The 13,546-nt window shown below is 40.9% G+C and overlaps 1 protein-coding gene across 1 annotated transcript in view; it reads right to left on the bottom strand.

Annotated features, from left to right (window-relative positions):
- LOC127573455 (dynein axonemal assembly factor 5) overlaps positions 1-13,546 on the bottom strand; it is a 93,600-nt gene that overhangs the window by 69,643 nt on the left and 10,411 nt on the right. Inside the window, exons 3-4 of the mRNA XM_052021696.1 lie at positions 12,404-12,528; positions 9,305-9,423 (exon numbers count right to left, since the gene is read on the bottom strand). Coding sequence (XP_051877656.1) covers positions 9,305-9,423; positions 12,404-12,528 — 244 coding nt within the window. The remainder of the gene's footprint in view (positions 1-9,304; positions 9,424-12,403; positions 12,529-13,546) is intronic.

The raw sequence follows: 13,546 nt of genomic DNA, 5'->3' as shown, positions 1-13,546 counted from the left end.
AGGAGGGAGCAGGCTTGAAGTACCATGTGACCTACTCCCACTCTTAAGTTGCATGTTTGAAAGGCCATTTGGCCCATTACGCCTGTGCCAGCTTTTTGAAAGAGTTCTTAAATTAATTCCACCCTTTCTTTAAAATATTGCTCAATCATATTTTTAATCCAATTACATCTAGAAAATTACTACTAAATCTATTGCAAATTTCAGATAACAATAACCCATTTCATCGTCCCTGCAGATTTTGCCAATTATCTTAAATTGATGTCCCGTGGTTACTAACCTTCCTACTAGTGGACACACTATATATACTGATTCTTTCAGATTGCAAACTCATACTCTTAGGACAATCACATCATTGTCACCTCAATCGCACAAATCCCCTTTTGGAGACTCCACTGACATTTCTTAACTAACACAAGGAACTGTTACCTTCCAAATCAAAAGCTATAAATCAGATCAGCAAGTGGAAAATTTTGTAATCTTAAGTGACAATGAAGCAAGTTATCACATTTCCTCAACAAACCACCATACTCCAGAGATTAAATGAAAGCAATATACACAGATAGTGCTGTTTGATTGTGGAATTGACTTTAATAAAGAACCAGCAGTTGGCCCAATGATTGTCACAACAGCTGTGTGCATGGGTAAGATATATGAAGACAACCCATGGAACATTATCCAACTTTAGGACGACACCAGGTCGTCTGTCCTTGCTCCTGGTCAGGGATAATGCCACAGAACTCCCAGACCTCCATAGGATGACAATGAATCAATTTGCTTCCCCCTTCCCCTCAGGTTCAATAAACTGTTGCAAAGCATTTCCAGACAAGTAACCGAAGATGAAGTAAATGAGTTGAAAAAAAAACAAACATTGAAATAACAACTTTACGCTACAAAACACTGCAATTTGTTAAATGCTTTAGCTGTCCCCAAAAAGGCTACCATATCCAGCAATAGCCTATAAATTGTCCTGAAAGGAAAATTAATACCCAAGATACCCACTTCCATTTGTTACTCTTGATGTATGAGAAGTCTGCCCAGCTCATCTTCCAATTCCAAATACAGAGGTTTGACCCAGAACAGCATAAATCCTAGTTGCTAGTCTAAGAGTAATGAGCTTGCACCTGTTTAGGCTCAATGACCATGAGGTCCAAGCATTTTTATTTTGCATGGGTGGCTTCTAGTGTTTTCATTTCAAATTCCAGAAAAGAAAAAAGTTGCAAACAGATTATGCTACCTAAAAAAAAGGACTCCCAAGAAGCTCTACAATATGAACTTTCCTTCAAGTTGTTCGTACCTTTTCCATTCTCCAAAACAAAATGGTGGAACAATCAACCAAATTAACCAAGATAAAACGTGCACTTTAGCAAAGAGAGTAATAAACAGAATTTACAATATAGAAACAAGCCATCTGGCATGAGCCTATTCTCAACCTCCTTCATCTAATTCTCTCAGCCACCAGAGATCTGCCAAAGCCCTCAGGTTCTCAGTTATTTACCATCCTATTAATGCACAAGTGTGAATTTGCCAGTGCGCCATGCTATCTTATTGACTAAGAGAAGGTGAAGCAGAAGGGGGCCGAATAAGGGGACACCCAAAACAACCAAAGAAAAGGAAATTCACACCAGATTCAAAATTAAAAAGAAACCTTTTCCTAAATCGAGTATCATCATCTAGTTAATCTCAACACAAAATTCTTAACGGGCCTCTTCCTGAGAACCGAGCTGTCCTACGCCTAACCCATCAAGTGCATCTTGTGGACTTCGTCAGAATCCAAGCCTTCAAAACTTTCAAGTATGCAAATGTCCAAAATTCATTAAAAACCTGACAGCAATTGAATTAGTGTTGTGGGCAAGAAAAAGGATACACAATTTCACAGGATGCCAATACATTGGCAATATTAAATACTATTGTGCAGTTTGAGGAAGATTCTGCTTTTAATATTTGGCAATTCCCTTGGAGGCCCAACAACACTGCATCAGAATTCTTCTCAGAACATTATTTCAGGCAAAAAAGATGACAGTTTGGAAGACTTCTATACCTACTAATTAGAGTCATAGAGCACTACATCACAGAAACAGGCCCTTTGGCCCATCTCGTCTATGCCAGCCTGGTTTTCTGCCTAGTCCCATCTACCTGCACCCAGATCATAGCCCTCCATACCTCTCTCATCCATGCACCTATCCAAACTTCTCTTAAATGTTACAATTGGACCTGCATCCACCACTTCCACTGGCAGCTCATTCCACACTCACACCACCCTAAGTGAACTAGTTCCCCTTCACAGTCCCCTTAAATATTTCACCTTTCACCCCAAGCCTATGACTTCTAGTTCTAGTCTCACCCAACCCGAGGGGGAAAGGCCTGCATGCGTTCACCCTATCTATATCCCTCATAATTTTGTATACCTCTATAAGATCTCCCCTCATTCTCCTGCGCTCCAGGGAATTCAACCTATTCAACCAATTCAATCTATCCCTGTAACATCCATGTAAATTTTCTCTGCACTCTTTCAAGCTTATTGATATCTTTCCTGTAGGTAGGTGACCAGAACTTCACACAATACTCTAAATTTGACCTACCGACATCTTATACAACTTCAACATAACATCCCAACTCCTGTACTTCGTGCCCTGATTTATGAAGGCCAATGTGCCAAAAGCTTTCTTTACTTCCTGTTGTACCACTTTCAAGGAATTATGGATCTATATTCCCAGGTCCCTTTGTTCTACCACACACCTCAGTGCCTTACCATTCACTGTGTAAGTCTTACCCTGATTTGTCCTCCCAAAGTGCATCACCTCCCACTTGTCTGCATTAAATTCCATCTGCCATTTTTCAGCCCATTTTCCCAGCTAGTTCAGATTACATTGCAAGCTTTGACAGCCTTCCTCGCTGTCCACTACGCCACAATCTTGGTGTCGACCGCAAATTTGCTGATCCACTTTATCATCTAAATCATTAATATAGATGCTAAACAACAAGGGCCTAGCACCGATCCCTGTGGCACACCACTAGTCATCTGCCTCCAATCAGAGAGACAACCATCTAAGACCACTCTCTAGCTTCACCTGCTAAGCCAACATTGAATCCAGTTGACTACTTCATTCTGAATGCCAAGCAGCATCCCATGTGGAACTTTGTCAAAGGCCTTGTTATAGTCCATGTAGACAATGTCCACTGCCTTCCCTTCATCAACCTTCCTGGTAACCTCCTCGAAAAACTCTTAGATTGGTTAGACATGACCTGCCATGCACAAAGCCACGTTGACTATCTATTGTGAAACAGGGTCGAGGTCTCAGAGGCAAGGACTCTGAACACAGTCTTAGAGATAAATGATTAATTTACAAAAGACAAACGCGGGTAATGGGTAACGGGAACAACACACACACACGCACCGTTTATAGCGAGCGTGGGAAAATCGCAACAGGGGTAGAATACACACACACACACACATACACACAAAATGAACTAGGTACAGACAATCAAGGAAAAACAATACGATACCTGCCACCCCTTGACTCAGTGCAGGCACGGCTCTGTGCTACCAGGGATACTAACTAAGATGCCCACAACCCTTTTTAACAGTGCACACCTCACCAATGATTTCTCCAGCACCGTTTCACGGTTCCTTGGCCTGGGATGAAGCAGGGTGAATCCTTCGGAGACAAAGGGGCAGAGCCAAGCACATGTGGCACTCTTTATAGTGCTGAAGGGCTGGGGTGTCCAGCCCAGGTAATTTAAAAAGGCCAATGGCCAGGTGTGCGCTGATGGGTGGGGCCAAACCTTGATTGGCAGTGGTGTGTCTTCTGACCAGATAGGGGCAGTGCTGTAATCTGACCAGGTAGGGGCAGTGTGGCCATGTGACAGCCACAACCCTCCACAATACACTATCCCTAATCAGGCCCTGTGTATCCAAATACTTATATATCCTGTCCCTCAGAATACCTTCCAATAATTTACCCACGACTGACTTCAGGCTCAGCGGCCTATAATTTCCCGGCTTATTCTTAGAGCCTTTCTTAAACAACAGAACAACATTAGCTATCCTCCAGTCCTCTGGCACCTCACCCATGGCTAAGGATGTCCTAAATATCTCTGCCAGGGCCCCTGTAATTTCTGCACTAGCCTCTCACAAGGTCCGAGGGGACATCTCGTCAGGCCCTGGGGATTTATCCACCCTAATTTGCCTCAAGACAACAAGCACCTTCTCTTCCGTAATCCAGATATGGTCCATGACCTCACTACTCTTTTTCCTCTGTCTCTCAAGTAGATACAGACACAAAAAATTAATTTAAGATCTCCCCCATCTCTTTCACGCATAGATGTCCACGCTGATCTTCAAGAGGACCAATTTTGTTCCTTGCTATTCTTTTGCTCTTAATATAGCTATAGATACCCTTGGGATTCTCTTTCACCTCGTCTGCCAGAGCAATCTCATGTCATCTTTTAGCCCTCCTGATTTCTCTCTTAAGTGTTCTCTTGCATTTCTTATACTCCTCAAGCGCCTCATTTGATCCTAACTGCCCATACCCGATATGCACCTCCTTCTTTTTCTTTACTAAGGCTTCAATATCCCTCGATAGCCAAGGTTCCCTGAACCAGTTAGTCTTGTCTTTTATTCTAATGGGAACATACAGATTCTGTACTCTCAATATTTCATTTTTGAAGGCCTCCCACTTACCAAGCATCATTTTGCTCGAAAACAACCAATCCCAATGCATGCCTGCCAGATCCCTTCTGATGCCATCAGTACTCGCCTTCCTTCAGTTTAGAATCTTAACCCTAGAACCAGTCCTATCCTTCTCCATAATTATCTTAAAACTAATGGAATTATGATCACTAGATCCAAAGTATTCCCCTACAACTCACTTCTGTCATCTGCCCTGTCTCATTCCCTAAGAAGATATCCAGTATCGCGCTCTCGCTAGTTGGGACCTCTACATATTAATTAAGGATACTTACCTGAACACATTTGACAAACTCTATCCCATCCAGTCCTTTTACAGTATGGGAGTCCCAGCCATTATGCGGAAAGTTAAAATCACCTACTATCACAACTTCATATTTCCTACAACTGTCTGCTATTTGTCTACAAGTTTGCTCCTCAGATTGATAGTTGCTCAGATGCAACAGAAAAATCATTTAGAACCCAGTTTGAGCAGCAGCTTGTTGCATCTTTTCTATTATCTGTCATTTGATACCAACATAGGAGGCAAAACGATGTCTCATTGAAGCCACAGAAAGGTACCTCAAAACTTACAACAAAATGCCTGCCAGAGGTTGAAAGTAACAGATCAGCAAATGCAAGATACAGGGCAGGAAAAGAAAAACAACAAAGGATATCAGAAATTATGTTAGATTTATAAACTGTTCCTGCTTAAGTGTTTAAAAGTTTCATTATCAGTAAAATTACTTACAATGTTGACTGAAGCAATATGGATGTGGACACAGGGAATTCACACTTAGTTATATCATCCTCTAATGTAAAATGTATATCAAACTCCTTTGATCACTGTAGAACATTTTTATGCAGCGAACCGTACAATGGTTGAACATTTACAAATATTAGGCAAGACTTTTCTATTTTAACAATCTGCTAAAATATTAAAAGGAGACAAACTTCAGGATGAATAACACCCTTTTATAGTTATAATCATAGCCAGCAATAAAGATAAAATCATGATTACACAAGTAATGGTGAATTTTCATGCCAGGTTATTAAATATTAATACTGCGTATACAAATAACTTTTGCATTGTTTTTGCCAACATTAACTAGCATGTTTCAGTTGCGAATGAAAGTTAGTTATATTGTCACACAGAATTCACACCTTACTTGTTGCACTTGAGACAAAAAAAACAGCTCTTCTAGGTTAGCCATTCATTTTGTTTTGAAAACATATGTGCACTGGTTATAAGATGAGTAGATCTTGCATTTTTTGGTTTTATTTTTGGTGCAGTTTGGGTGTGGTTTTTTTCCCCCAATTATATTCTTGACAAAATTAGATACTTGCAGTTATTAAAAAAAAGCTCAGGAAAAAGCAACATCATTCACTTTCTATAATAAATTTCAATTAAATTGGTACTGACAATAAATAATACGAGTACAAAGGTATCCAATGCCACCACATTTTTACTAAAAATAGCATTTCTCCCCACCCCTCATCTCCTTCCGAATTATTCTTTCACACCTCTGACCAGCATATTCTCTATCCACAAACAAATGCAATTAGTCAATAGCATATTTCCAGATCAAAATTCATGGGTGACATTATGAAATTTATGAAAAGGAAATCATGTTTGACAAATCTATTAGAATGGAGGGTGCAAATTGCAGAATACAACAGGGTTCATTTGGATTTTCAGAAAGCTTTTGATAAAGGTGTCAAAGATGGGGTTATTAAACAAATTCAGAACACATGGGATTGGGATAATACTCGGGTGAACTCAGTATTGGCTGAGAGAAGGCAGGAGTAAACAACTAATTTTCAGGTTGGGAGGCTGTAACTAGTTGGGGGAAGTGGGGGGGGGGGTTCCCACAGGGATCAGTGTTCGAGCTCCAGCAGTTCATAATCTATATCAATGGCTTGATTGACAGGACCAGTAGCGGCACGGTAGTGTAGGTAGTGGCACTGTAGTGTAGTGGTTAGCGTAACCCTATTACAGCGCCAGCGACCTGGGTTCAATTCCACTGCTGTCTGTAAAGAGTTTGTACATTCTCCCTGTGACTGTATGGGTTTCCTCCGGGTGCTCCAGTTTCCTCCCACATTCCAAAGACGTACGGGTTAGGTAGTTGTGGGCATGCTATGCTGGCGCAGGAAACGTGGCTATACTTGCCGGCTGCCCCCAGCACATTCTCAGACTGTGCTGGTTGTTAATGCAAAAAGACGCATTTCGTTGTGTGCTTCAATGTACATGTAACTAATAAAAGTTATTATTATTTATTATATCCATATTTGCTGATGATACAAATTTGGAGGGCAGAATGAGCTGTGAGGAGGATGCAGAGAGGATATAGACAGGCTAAATGAATGAGTCAGGGCAAATGGCAAAAAAAGAGGGAAAAACAGAAGGCATTTTCAGTCAAAAGTAACAGAAAAGCAGAGCCTCCTTTTACATGGTGAAAGACTGAAAAATACTGGGATTTGGATGTTCTTGTACATAAATCACTAAAAGTTAACATGCAATTAGAAAAGCAAATGGTACAATGGCCTTGACTACAATTGGAGTCAAAGTGCAGCCCAACTCGTCCATGCTACTAAGGTGTCTTCCTCAGCTTGTCCCATTTGCCTGCAGTTGGCACCATATCCCTCTAAACTTTCCTATCGATATACCTGTCCAAATAGCTTTTAAATGTTATAATTGCATCCGCCTCTACCACCTCCCCTGGCAGCTCAATCCATACACCCACCACCCTGAAAAACATGCCCCTCAGGTCCCTTTTAAACCTTTCCCCTCTCACCTTAAATTTATGTCCTCTAGTTTTAGACTCCCCTACACTTAGAAAAAGACTGTGATACTCCACCTTATCTATGCTCCTCATCATTTTATAAACCCCTATAAGGTTACCCCTCAGCCTCCTTGGCTCGAGGGAAAGCAGTCCCAGCCTATTCAGTCTCTCCTTATAACTCAAGCCCTTCAGTGACATATGCCTTCTTCACCACCTAATCTACCTGTGTCACCACTTTCAGAGAACCATCTATTTGTACCCCTAGGTCTTTCTGTTCTACAACACTCCCTTGGGCTCGGTCATTCACCATGTATATGTCCTGCCCTGGTTTAACTTTCCAAAATGCATCACTTTGCTCTTCCATGCCTTGACCCACTTTCTTAGTTGATCTAGATCCTGTTGTAGCCTCAGATAACATTGTTCACCACACCATCAATTCTGGCATCATCCACAAACTTACTAATCGTGCCACCTACATTCTCATCCAAATTGTTAATATAGATGACAAACAACAGTGGATCCAGCATCAGTCTCTGGATTCAAACGAGCGAGGGAGCCGTACTGCAATTAAGCAGAGCTCTGGTGAGATGCAACTGGAATACTATACAGGTCCGGTCTCCCAAATCAAGCAAGCACATAAAGGAGTGTAACAAAAATTTACCAGATTGATTCCTGTAAACAAAAAAGGGGGGGATTGTCCTATAAGGCAAGCTGAAGTAGACTAGATCCATACTTTCTACAGTTTTGAAGAATGAGGGTTGAAATCATTGAAACGTATAAAATTCCTATGGGGCTTAACGGCGCACATGCAGTGAGATGTTTTCTCCTGACCAGGGCATCTAGAACCACAGATCAGTTTCCAAGCAAGGAGTCGGCCATTTAGGAATGCAGTGGGAAGCTATTTCTTCACCCAGAGGGCAGTGAATGTTTGGAATACTCTACCTCAGAGGGCTGTGGAGGGTCATTCATTGAGTATATTCAATTTGGATATTAACTTAATCAAGTCACCTGGAGTTAGTGTTGGAAAACACCAAGATAGATATAATTTTACTGAATGGCAGAACAGGCAGGAGGTGCTGATTAGCCTTCTCCTGCTTCTACATATTTTATTATATATCTTAAACACACTGTTTTATAAATGATAAAACAAAATTTACTCCGTCTTTGGATATTTTTTGTCCGTTTTTACTTGTTAAAACAAACAACACTTCAAGCCCCGAATTAGATACAAGAGGGAGCTCATTGAAACCAAAAGATGACAAACCAAAAGATGCATGCTGAAAACAAAATTATTTTTATTGAACTAATCATTGAACCTTTGACCATCAATGATAGCGGACAATATTTGAATTGAGCAAGACTTTGAAATGCCAGACAATAGTTTTGGGGTACTGAAAGGCCTGGATAGTGGATGTGGAGAGGATGTTTCCATTAGTAGGGGAATCTAGGATCCGAGGGCACAGTCTCAGAAAAAAGGGATGTTCCTTTAAAACTGAGATGAGAATTTCTTCAGCTAGAGGATGGTGAATCTGTGGAATTTGTTGCCACAGGGGGCTGTGGAGGCCAAGTTGTTGGGTGTCTTTAAGGCAGAGGTTGATAGGTTCTTGATTGTTAAGGGGGTTAAGGGTTACCGGGAGAAGGCAGGAGAATGGGGTTGAAAATAAAATCAGCCATGATTGAATGGTGGGGCAGATTCGATGGGCTGAATGGCCTAATTCTGCTCCTATATCTTATGGTCTTATAAACCAAAAGTGGATGTTTTGCAGTATGCCAAATGTGCAAAGCTCATGATGCAAAGTGGTGATCTTCTATAACCAAGTATTAGTGAGTTAAAAACGTAAAATTATCTACCTACCACCAGCAGGGTAGTTAACAGAGAGTTCAGCTGACCAGTCAAGCTTATCCTTAAGATCCTCCTCATTCTCCTGTTGCCACTGGAGTCCAACTTTCCTCCAGTAATCAGAGGCCAACTCCCTGCATTGCAAACACAAGAGGGTTAAATAAACTAAAATCAAAAACACAATTTTATTTGTTAATGTGTTAGTACCTTTATCTACAATTTAAGTTTGTTTTCAACAAGGTGGCAGTACATGAAGTACAGCTTAGCTTTCGCAGGTCAATTAGGGTTGAAAATTCCACTCAACCAAGGTCTGGAGACCAGTGTGTTTTGGTTCCAAGCCAATATAAAAATACCAAAATAAAACCTTACCAATGAATGGAAATACTGTATGATATCTTAGCACTGCATTACTTATTCCCACCACTAGAAGCTGCTAGTGTTTAGTGTGAAATTTTGCAATTTTGCTATCGTCTTTCTTCTTTCTTCATCCCCCCGCCCCCACCAATGAAGCTGACGACCCTCTTTATAACAATGCTCTTTTAATTCAAGATTTTTTTCCCTTCAGTCGTCTCATTCCTTCAATTCTCAGCTGTTCAGGATGTGTATTCCACAGAATAAATAGTGTCCAAAACTATTGTCTGGCATTTCAGTCTTGCTCAATTCGAATATTGTCTGCTATCATTGATGGTCAAAGGGTGAATGATTAGTTCAGTAAAAATAATTTTGTTTTCAGCATGCATTATTTTTGATTGTCATCTTTTGCTACCCCCACAGTGACAAAATATCCTTTTTCTAAGTGCAGCCATTCCCCAGAATGCCTAACAGTATACAATGAATAGAAACAGAAATTGCTGGAAACACTCAGCATGTCAGGATACACTTTCTGTTTTAATTTTAGAATTCCAGCATCTGCAGTTTTTTGATTTTCAGTATGAATAAAGAGTGGATGAAAAACACAACAAGGCTGGAGGAACTCAGCAGACCAGGCAGCGTCTGTGGAGAAGAGAAGAAGGGTCCTGACCCAAAACACTGACCGCCTGCTTTTTTCCACGGATGCTTCCTGGCCTGCTGAGTTCCTCCAGCATCATCGTGTTTTTCATCTAGATTCCAGCATCTGCAGTCCTTTGTTTCTCTCCTGAGTAAACAGTGGATGTCATTTCCTCATTGGGCCATAGTATTACAATTAAATTTTATTTACAGCATGGTAACAGGCCCTTCCGGCCCAACGAGTCCGCGCCACCCATTTTTTAAACCCCCAAATTAACCTACCCGTACGTCTTTAGAATGTGGGAGGAAACCGGAGCACCTGGAGGAAACCCACGCAGACATGGGAGAACGCACAAACTCCTTACAGACAGCAACGGGAATCGAACCCTGATCGCTGGCGCTGTAATAGCGTTGCGCTAACCGCTACGCTACCGTGCGCTATCTTCATATTTCCCATAAGTCAGGAAAAGTGTTTGGACTGAGGGAATGCCAGTGTTCCTTATCTTAAGTCAAGATTTTTTATATGTATTCAAGGGATGTGGGCTTTGCAGGCTGAGACAGCATTTAATTGCCATCCGTAGTTGACCTTGTGAAGGTGGTGGTGAGCTGTCTCCTTGATCCACTTGAGGTGTAGATACACCCACAATACCATTAGGGAGGGAGCTCCAGGATTTTGACCCAACGACAGTGAAGGAACAGTGATAAATTTCCAAGTCAGGATGATGTGTGGCTTGGAGGGCAACTTCCAGGTAGCGGTGTTCCCCATGCTTTTGCTGCCCTTGGAACTGGTAGTGGGTTTGGAAGGTGCTGTCTAAGATGTCTTGGTGAGTTACTGCCGTGCTGCCTGTAAATGATACAAACTACTGCTACCGTGTGTCGGTGGTGGAGGGAGTAGATAGTTGTGGATAGGGTGCCTGTCTAGTGAGCTGCTATGTCCTGTACTGTGTCGAGCTTCTTGAAGCTGCACCCATCTAGGCAAGTGGAGAGTATTCCATCATACACCTGACTTGAGCCTTGTAGATGGTAGACAGGCTTTGAGGAGGTAGGAGGATTCGTAGACTCTGACCTGCTCTTGCAGCCACATTATGTATATAGCTACTACAGTTCAGTTTCTGGTCAATGGTAACCCCAGGATATTGATAGTGGGGGATTCAGTGACGGAATGTCAGCCATTGAGTGTCAGGAGGTGATAGCTGGATTTCTCTTGTTGGATATCGTCAATGTCTGGCACTTGTGTGGCGTATATGTTACCAACACTCGTTTGTACTTCAGTTTTCTTTTGCTCTTTAAATGTTTTGCAAAATGAAATTATGGCACATTTAGGAACTTGTAAAAAAAAATTAAAAGCAGTTTGCTTAAATCAACATTTTCATTTCTTAGTCGAATAAGATGAGTTAGACCTACTGAGAGCATCCACCTTTTTCTGCAGGAGCAGTTATTCCCAGTTCTTCCATCTAGTGTAATCATCATGTGCAATGTAATTTAACAATTGTCCCAATTAAAACAGGATGCAAACAAAACCGTGCTATCTCCAAGTGAAACATTTGATCACAAATTAAGAACATTGCTTCTTCAATAACGAACTGAAGCCAAACTAAATTGGTATAATTAATGCACAACGAAGTGATCAGGGCTCAGTTTTTAGATTCAGAACCTGGCTCTCCTAAGTAATACACATGCCCTGCAACTATGCTGAGGTGGAAATGCAGTTTTTTTATGAAGGTCATACAACACCTCCAAATTTCTTCCATATGTGCAATATCAGAAACGTTTTGGAAATGTCATTGGATCACAGTCCTGCACCAGTATCTTGAAAGCACTTTTAATACTCACTCAGAACATGTCAGGGTTGGGTGTGGTGAACGGGAGTTGGAGTTGGGGGTGGGAGGGAATGTGAATGTCAGTCACAATTTCCAAAGCAAAAACATAATATTTACTTACAGTTTTCCATAACGTTGGGAAATCACATTCAACCTTACTGCCAACAGGTTACTTAACTCCGGCTAAGAAGCCATCATATTAAAAAACAACTTTTTTTTGATAACTTATACTGTCCAAATGTCTGCATGTAGATTTTTGTCCAAAGGAGAAAAATGCAAGCTTGCAAGAGGAGTGCAGTGTTCTTACCTGATTTGAGCTATCTCGTCACTGCAGCTGCTCAACAGGAGAGGGATAAGTTTGTGGAAGAATGAGTAGCGATCCCTGAGGTCCAATAGCCAGCTTCCCACCACTTCTGTAACAGCTTGGCGTACCTAGCTCAGTTCCAAAACACAAAATTTTAAATTGCGATTCATTGCGTTAGCTGGAGTTTCAGAACATATAATCCTAATTACCTGTAAACTATGGTGCCTCGGGATTCTTGTAACAAATTAAAGCCCTGTACCCTTCCCATAAATACGACAGCTAGAAGGCACCTGATTTCTATCCTATCAAGGCAGATTGATGGAGTTAAGGTACAGATTAGCCATGACCTAACTGAATGGAGGTACAGGCTAGTGGGGCTGAATGGCCAACTCCTACTTCTTAAATTTTCATTACCCAAAAGACACAATCATGGTTGAAAATCTATTAGATAATTTTGTCGATATAAATCAAATATTAAACTGCCAAAAGTTGTTTCACTTCCAACTTAAGAGATCTGTCCACAGCTAAATGTGTCAAGCTCATGCCGAGAATTTCTCTCCCCAACGTATTTAAAACAAATAGTTTATTACAAGATGCAAGCTAATAGAAAACAATATGAACTCATGTCAAACCACAAGATCAAAATATCAGCAATACATTACAAAGTTAAGAATCACTCCCTTCTATTAGTCATTTACAATATGTCTCTGATGTTTCCGTGTGGATTGCAAAGCTCATCAGTCTTGCGAATTTTGGCCATGAGCTTCTAGCTTCAAGCAGTTAAGAACCGAGAGTCAACAATCGTTCCATTTGCTCTGGAATGGAGTAAAGTTACTTTTGGCCTTGAGTGGTTATTATGATGAAATAACACTATCAGTAGCGTGCAGCACCATTTTATCACAATTATTAACCAAGGAAGGAAGGTAATTTACTCCTGACATGAAAGTTCATACACTTCACATGTTATACCATGGGCAAGGAGTTAAGCATCAGTCAAGAAAGTTTCAAATTTCCGTAATCAGAAGAAAAGCATTTTACAATTGGCAGGAGACTGTAAGTTAATTAAGAAAAGTTTAGAGGTGCTTTGAATCCAAAAGTGGATGCAGATTTTTAAATGCAAGATATGAAGGCAAATGTTATTTTAAG

This window comes from Pristis pectinata, chromosome 8 (genome assembly GCF_009764475.1).
Source record: "Pristis pectinata isolate sPriPec2 chromosome 8, sPriPec2.1.pri, whole genome shotgun sequence".
NCBI classification, from domain to species: domain Eukaryota; kingdom Metazoa; phylum Chordata; class Chondrichthyes; order Rhinopristiformes; family Pristidae; genus Pristis; species Pristis pectinata.
Note: the sequence above shows the minus strand (reverse complement) of the source record. Positions and strands in the feature narration are given on the sequence as shown.